Source organism: Mus caroli, chromosome 9, assembly GCF_900094665.2.
Source record: "Mus caroli chromosome 9, CAROLI_EIJ_v1.1, whole genome shotgun sequence".
NCBI classification, from domain to species: domain Eukaryota; kingdom Metazoa; phylum Chordata; class Mammalia; order Rodentia; family Muridae; genus Mus; species Mus caroli.
In genome coordinates, this window is record NC_034578.1 from 109,874,055 (window position 1) to 109,881,437 (window position 7,383).

Consider the following 7,383-nt stretch of genomic DNA (forward strand, 5'->3'; position numbering starts at 1 on the left):
AAAAAAAAAAAAAAAAAGAAACTTAAGGGTTCGCTTTTGGATTGTGGTGTGGGGGGTGCGGTCCATCATGATGGGGAAGGCACAATGGTAGGAATGTGGGACAGACAGCTGGTCACCTTGGGTCCAGAGTAGAAAGACAGAAATAAGTGCTGGTACTCGGCCTGGGTTCTTTCTTCATCCACGGCCCCCAACCCATGCATAGTAACACCCACAGTCAGAGGGGGTCACCATTTAAAATTCCCTGGGAACTCCCTCACAGATACCTTTGTTTTAGTCAGTGTTTGTTCTGTTGCTGTAAAGAGACGCCATGACCAAGGCAACTTATAAAAAAGCATTTAGTTGTGGGGCTTGCTTAGAGTTTAGAGTCCATGATCATGGAAGGGAGCAGGGCCACAGGCAGGAAGACCTGGTGCCAGGGCAGTAGCTGAGAGTTCACGACTGATCCACAAGCTCAAGTCAGAGAGGGGGGATTAGGAATGACTTGGGCTTTAGAAGCCTCAAAGCGCACCCCCAGTGACACACCTCCTCCAACAAGGCCACACCTCCGAATCCTTGCTAGACAGCTCTACCGTCTGGGGACCGAGCATTCAGTTATAGGAGGCCATGGGTACCATTCTCAACCTCCACACTTCGTCTCTGTTCTTGGAGACAGTCAAGGTTACTCTTCATCTTAGGCCATTACTGGTACCGCTTGCCTTCATTTAGGTTCCTCCGGAAACAAGACCCTACAGTAAGGGTTTGGGGGCCGGTGGCTTGAGAATCCAAATGAGCACAGGAAGGAGGAGCATGGGGAGGCCTGTGAATATATACACCTCATTTTCTAGCCCAAATTGTGGCGATCGGCCAGTCTGTCTGCTATTTAGGACAATACTTCTGTTAAGTCCTCGTTAACTGCACTCTGCAGTCCTAGGTCTGGATGCCTCTGTCTTCAGCCCCGTAGAGCTTGTGACCAGTTCCTCTACACAAGGGAGGAGTTTTTCCAGAACCATTCCCGCTCTGCTCAATGTCAGCCTCATTGGTAAAGCAACAGGGGTGGTGTCTGACGACAGCTATGGTCCTAAGTCATAATCGATTCGACCTTAGGGATACCAAGAGGGAGCAGAGAATTAGACCTGAGATAGGGGCTTTCTTAACAGATTTCCGATGGATCCGTGGAGGTGCCAACTCCCTGGGTGGATACCAGACCTCGTGTGAACTCTCACACTTGTTGTGAGATGTTCCAGCATCGCTGCGGGCTAGGATGCTGACGAATCCTGGCATTGTTTTCTGAAAGCGTCAAGGTGCATGTGGCAGCTCCTCAATGCTGGGCTGAGAGGCAGATGGCTTCTGGTATCCCGGGTTTGGTGGGTACCTGTTGCCGGTTGCTACCTGTCTTTGTCCACTAGGGGGCAGTGTTCCACGCTGCCTAACAGCTCTGATAGGAACTCCAAACTGGGTTCCTTGAAACTTTATGACATTTCAGCCATTGTACTGGCTGAAGGTCATATATATATAAGTAACTCCACACTATGTACCAGGCATTTTGGAGGTAATACTGTGCTGTGTGCGCTGCGCTGCGTTGTCCTCTGTCCCCATGAAAAGGTGCTTGATTTACTTGCCCCAGACCCCTTCAGTTCAATTCACAAACTGGGTTGTGCCCTGCAGCTTCAAGAATAGCATTTGAGTGGTGGCGCACGCCTTTAATCCCAGCGCTCAGGAGGCAGAGGCAGGCAGATTTCTGAGTGCAAGACCAGCCTGGTCTACAGAGTGAGTTCCAGGACAGCCAGGACTGTACAGAGAAATCCTGTCTTGAACCCCTGCCCCCCCCCCCCCAAAAAAAAGCAGTAGCGTTTGAACGTTCCTTTCCTCTGGTTCCCTGGTGGTTCGGAATGAGATGTAGAGTCGGAGAGGGACACTTGCCCAGGTCACCCTGGGACTCAGAGCAGCAGCTAGCACAGGCTGGCCTCAATCTGTATATAGCCAATGATCAACCTGGATTTCTGATCCTCTTTCCTCCACTTCTCTGACACTACATCCCCCACATCTGATCCATTGGTTTCTGCCCTGCCTTTTATAGTCCCGGGGATCCAAGGGACACTGCTGTTGAGCTGATGGGTGTACCCCTGTCTCCATGCCTCACACGCAGCTCGGTGGATATAGTCCCAGCTCCTGCACATCCATAGGCTCCCGGTTTAGGGAGTAGAGCCAAAGTAGGAGATAGCTTCCTCCACGTCACCTTAGCTGGGCTGAACAGTGACTTGTTTATAAGTTACTGTGCAACTTAAGTCTACTCGTTGTGTAACTTAATCCCCCTGCACCTGCACCCCACCCCCCAGCTCCACTTCTGACCTAAAGGTTCACATTCTCACGGGGTCCCTTACTTGCCCTGCAGAATGTCTCCCAGAGGACATTTAAGCTCGACTACAGCCGGGACCGCTTCCTCAAGGATGGACAGCCATTCCGATACATCTCGGGAAGCATTCACTACTTCAGGATACCCCGCTTCTACTGGGAGGACCGGCTGCTGAAGATGAAGATGGCGGGGCTGAATGCGATCCAGATGTAAGGAAGGGCGCTTGCCCAAGACCCACCCCTTTCCCCACTCCCCAACACCCACCCTACACAAGTAGGAGAGAGCTCTGTGTGCAGCCCTATGGGGCTGGCTCATTAGGAGTTTGACTGGCCTTTCTAAAGAGAGCGAAGCACTTCTCCCTTGAACTTTGTCCTCAGAAACCATAAAGTTGAAATCAGCTTGAAGAAGCAAAGGTAGGAGGAGGCCAGACTGTGGCTCAGAAGGTACAGAGGTCTGCGGCCAAGCCTGACAGGCTGAGTTCAATCCTGGGGACCTACATGGTAGAAGAGAACAGGGTGTCGTCTGATCTACATGTGTGCACGCACATGTTTGTGTGCACACACAATACACCAATAAAGATGAAGGCAGATTATATATAGTTCATAAAACTTACATTTCTGCCAAGGTCACGTCTTTGGTCCGAGGTCCAGCGAGGAGCCAAACATGAAGGGTCTGGAGTGTGGCTGCTTTTAGTATGGAGGAAGTGAGCCTGTGCTTAGGTATTTGGAACCCAGCTTGACTTAGTGGGTTAATTTTTTTTTTGAACCCAGGCTATAGGTTCACATCAACAGGCATGTCCCCGTCTCCTCTGATTCTGTGAGATGACTAATTGGGGGGGAAGCTGGGGCAGCTGATCACTCTGGATTTTGCAGAGCCGGTGTGAATGGCTGATAACATCTTAAAAGATAAAGGTTGAGAAAGCCTTAGTGGGTTTGGTAGATACCTAGGGGATTCCCCCACTTCTTCTGTTTCTACGGCCCCTGGCAGGGCGGATCTGAGTTCCCTCACAGTTGTTAGCACACTGAGTTCCTGGATCTACGGGATAAGGGAGGAGGATGCTTGTGGGGCCCATCCGTAAGGCTTTCGTGCCAAGAGTGACAGTGCACTGTGCATCCGCACCAGAGCTGGGGGATCCGGTTCCGTTTGGGTCGTTCTATTTCCTGGCCTGGTATTCTGACAAAAGTCTTTTGTCTTGTAGGGTAGAGATTTCTTCTGTGGTTTTGTTTTCAGTGTTGAGAGCCAAATTCAGGCTTTTGCATGTGATGGGCAAGGACTTTACCACAGGCTATGTAGGTCTCTAGACTGGGTGAGAGTTTTGTTTTGTTTTGTTTTGTTTCTTGTTATAGATGTACATATAGACATAACATATAACATATGTCTATGTATCATTTGCTTGCAATGCCCTCAGAGGCCAGAAGAGGGAGACATAGCCCCTGGAACTGTAGTTTCAGGCAGTTCTGAGTGCCTCTCTCTCTCTCTTGTCTCTCTCTCTCCCTCTCTCTGTCTCTCTCTCTCTGTCTCCCTCTCTCTCTCTCCCTCTCTCTCTCTCTGTCTCCCTCTCTCTCTCTCCCTCTCTCTCCCTCTCTGTCTCTCTCTCTGTCTCTCTCTCTCTGTCTCTCCCCCCCCTCTCTCTCACACACACACACACACTGCCCCTTTTAAAGAAGATAGGATCTCTCTCTATGTAGTTCAAGCTAATCTAGAACTCACAATCCTGCCTCAGCCTCTTGAGAGCTAAGATTATATTAACAGGTAAGAACCATGCCTGAATTATTCTTACTTTTATTAAAGTGTTTGTTTTTGAGACAGGGTTTCTCTGTATAGCCCTGGCTGTCCTGGAACTCACTCTGTAGACCAGGCTGGCCTCGAACTCAGAAATCCGCCTGCCTCTGCCTCCCGAGTGCTGGGATTAAAGGCGTGCGCCACCACTGCCGGGCTTAACCTTTATTTTTTAAATACGAATCTCATATTACTTTAACACGATAATTAGAATTCGTGCATTTATTTTTCTTGTTAAAGCTTTCGGTGTGCTTGACGATATTTTTTTTTTCTGTCACAGTTTCTATAGATTGTTTTCATCGAGGCCTGGTTTAGGGTTCCATGTTAGAGGGGGTGTTGGGCACGCTCAAGGCTGTGTTCGATTCTCAGCGTTTCAAACAAGCCAGGTATAAACTGAAGCCAAAGGAGAATTTGATGAAGAGAGGCGTACAGAACTGACCAAGAAGCTGTCTGAAATAAATCCGCCTTGGCAGATAAAGCTGATAAATACCATTCATGCCCTCAGAGCAGTTCTGTGGATGGAGGCCATCACCTGTAATCCTACCAGACCACAAACAAAACTAAACAAACAAACAAAAAACCACAGGTTCATCTCTGTTCACACGATCTTCCCATCAGTCAGGAAGCAAGAGAGAGAATGAACAAGGTCCTGAGTGGCCCTGCTGGATCATCTCCAGTGTGTCATAGAGAGGGCATGCCTCGGCCTCCTGATTCATGCCAGGCTCTGTGACTCCCATCCCAGTATTCGCCCGACCTGGCTGGCTGTGCTTAGCTTCCAGGATTGGAGGCAAGCTGCCACTTCAGTGTAGTATTGCAAAACTGGATATTAGTTCTTGGTAATCCCACTCCTTCTGTAAGGGGTTTCTTTATTACACCTGTTTTTTACCCCCCCCCTTTCTCCCCCGCCCTGTGTGTGTGTGTGTAAGTGTGCTGCTGTGTGTGTATGGAAGACAGAGCACAGGACAACGTGTAGAAATAGCTCTCTGCTTACACTATGCTGGTTCTGGGATTGAACTCCTAGGGTCAGGCTTCGCGCCCCCTTACCCACCAGTGCCTTAGCACTGGCCCATGTTCCACTCTTAGACCCAAGGTGTCAAGTGCTCACAGAGCCTGGGCCCCCTTCTCTTCCCTCCCGTTCAGCTGCCACCTGGGAGGGTTTCAGCCGTGTGTGTCTTCACAGGTACGTGCCCTGGAACTTCCATGAACCCCAACCAGGACAATATGAGTTTTCTGGGGACCGTGATGTGGAGCATTTCATTCAGTTGGCTCATGAGCTGGGACTCCTGGTGATCCTGAGGCCTGGGCCCTACATCTGTGCAGAGTGGGACATGGTGAGCTTCCAGTCGCAGGGCCCTGCCTGCCTGGTGGGTGTGAGTAAGGGCAGGAGAGGCAGACGGGGTGGGGGTGGGGCTCTGGGCAAAGTGGATTAAAGTGAGCTAAGACTCAAGATAGAGCAAGTGGTGCTGTGGCCCGCCAGGGTTTATTCCTTCAGCGAGGTGCCAGGCAGCGAGGAGCAGGCGGGAGGCAGAACAAGGGGACTTCCTCATGGCTTCCTCTATCATAGACATGGAGTGTGCTCTGCTTTGTCTCCTTCGTGGATTAGTTATAAAATTAAGAGAAGCTGTGTGCATAAAAAGAGCTCTGGGGCCTGGAGAGATGGCTCAGTGGTTAAGAGCACTGACTGCTCTTCCAGAGGTCCTGAGTTCAATTCCCAGCAACTACATGGTGGCTCACAACCATCTGTAATGGGATCCGATGCCCTCTTCTGGTGTGTCTGAAGAGAGTGAAAGTCTACAGTGTGCTCATAGGTATAAAATAAATTTTATAAAAATTTGGGGGGAGGGGGAATGTAGCCCCGTTGTAGAGTCCTTGCTAGCATGTCAGTTCCAACGCTGCAAAAGCAAACAACAGCAAGTAAAACTAAAGTATAAGGAGAGAAGGAAAGAAAAGGAGGGAGAGAAAGCAAGGGGCTGGAGAGATGACTCAGCAGTTAAGAGCACTGGCTCCTCTTCCAAAGGACCTGGGTTCCAGTCACAGCACCTGGATGGTGGCTCATGACCTCTGTAACTCCAGCTTTGGGGGGGGGGGGAGTCGAGCGCCCTCTTCTGGCCGCTGAGGGCACTGCATGCACACAGTGCATATACATACATACATACATACATACATACATACATACAGGCAAAACAGTAAATAAATAAATATTTAAAGAGAAAGAAACGGGGGAGGGGGTTTACTGAGTGTGGTGATGTCTGTAATCCAAGCGCTTGAGAGGCACAGGCAGGGGGATCAAAAGTCTGAGGCCAGCAGGTGCCCTGGAGGATGTGTGGGGGAGAGGATGTGTGGGGGTGGATTGGGGGGAGTCCAGTTTTAGACTTAGCTCAAAACAAAGTGGGGATGGTGTCTTGATTCTCAGAACATGTTTAATAGAGAGGTCCTAATTTTTTCTATATTGTAGTTTCCCAGAAGCCTGGGTCATTTTCCCCTGTCTTTTCCCTCCCTGCTGACAGCAATCTCTCGTAAAGTGACAGACAAATTGGCTGTTGTTTTCTCTCTCAAAGGGGGGCTTACCTGCTTGGCTACTAGAGAAACCATCTATCGTTCTCCGGTCTTCTGACCCAGGTGAGTTACCGTTGCCCCTTAAAAGACTCACGAGAGACTAGACACTTGATATCAAAAGAGCCAGGCATTTGAAGGGGGACTTCTTCTGTATAAATACCCCTGAGTAGGGTGGAAGTCTCATTTCACTGGACAGCGAGTATGTAGGAGACACAGCTTCCTTCGCAGGCTTGAACAGATCTCACTGATAAGTGGGTCGCTTTTTGAGTTTGCAACCTGGTTGGCGGTTAACCAACTGGGTTCAGCACTTGTATTTTCTTCCTACACACTTAGTATATTACGCAGCCAGCTAGTCAAAATGGCAGGGTTGTTTCTGGGATGATGTCACTAGTTTTCTTGGTAGCTGTGTGCCTTCTGTTTTTTTGCATTTTCAAAGTGATTTGTCAGTGACAGCTTTTTGTCTTATCTTTTCAGAACATGAGACATTATTTTAGCTGTAAGACCTTAAACAGTCATTCAGTTGCATCTCTGTTTTCACAAATGTGTGCGCGCGTGCGTTTGTGTGAGTGTGCCCGTGTGTGCCCATGTGTGTGTGTGTGCATGTGTCAGTGTGTGTGCCCATGTGTGTGTGTGTGCATGTGTCAGTGTGTGCCCATGTGTTTGTGTGTGCATGTGTCAGTGTGTGTGCCCATGTGTGTGTGTGTGTGTGTGCATGT

The 7,383-nt window shown here is 49.5% G+C and overlaps 1 protein-coding gene across 1 annotated transcript in view; it reads left to right on the forward strand.

Moving 5' to 3' along the window:
• Glb1 (galactosidase beta 1) overlaps window positions 1–7,383 on the forward strand; it is a 71,746-nt gene that overhangs the window by 12,122 nt on the left and 52,241 nt on the right. Inside the window, exons 2-4 of the mRNA XM_021172646.1 lie at window positions 2,372–2,541; window positions 5,292–5,442; window positions 6,670–6,730. Of these exons, the coding sequence (XP_021028305.1) occupies window positions 2,372–2,541; window positions 5,292–5,442; window positions 6,670–6,730 (382 nt within the window). The remainder of the gene's footprint in view (window positions 1–2,371; window positions 2,542–5,291; window positions 5,443–6,669; window positions 6,731–7,383) is intronic.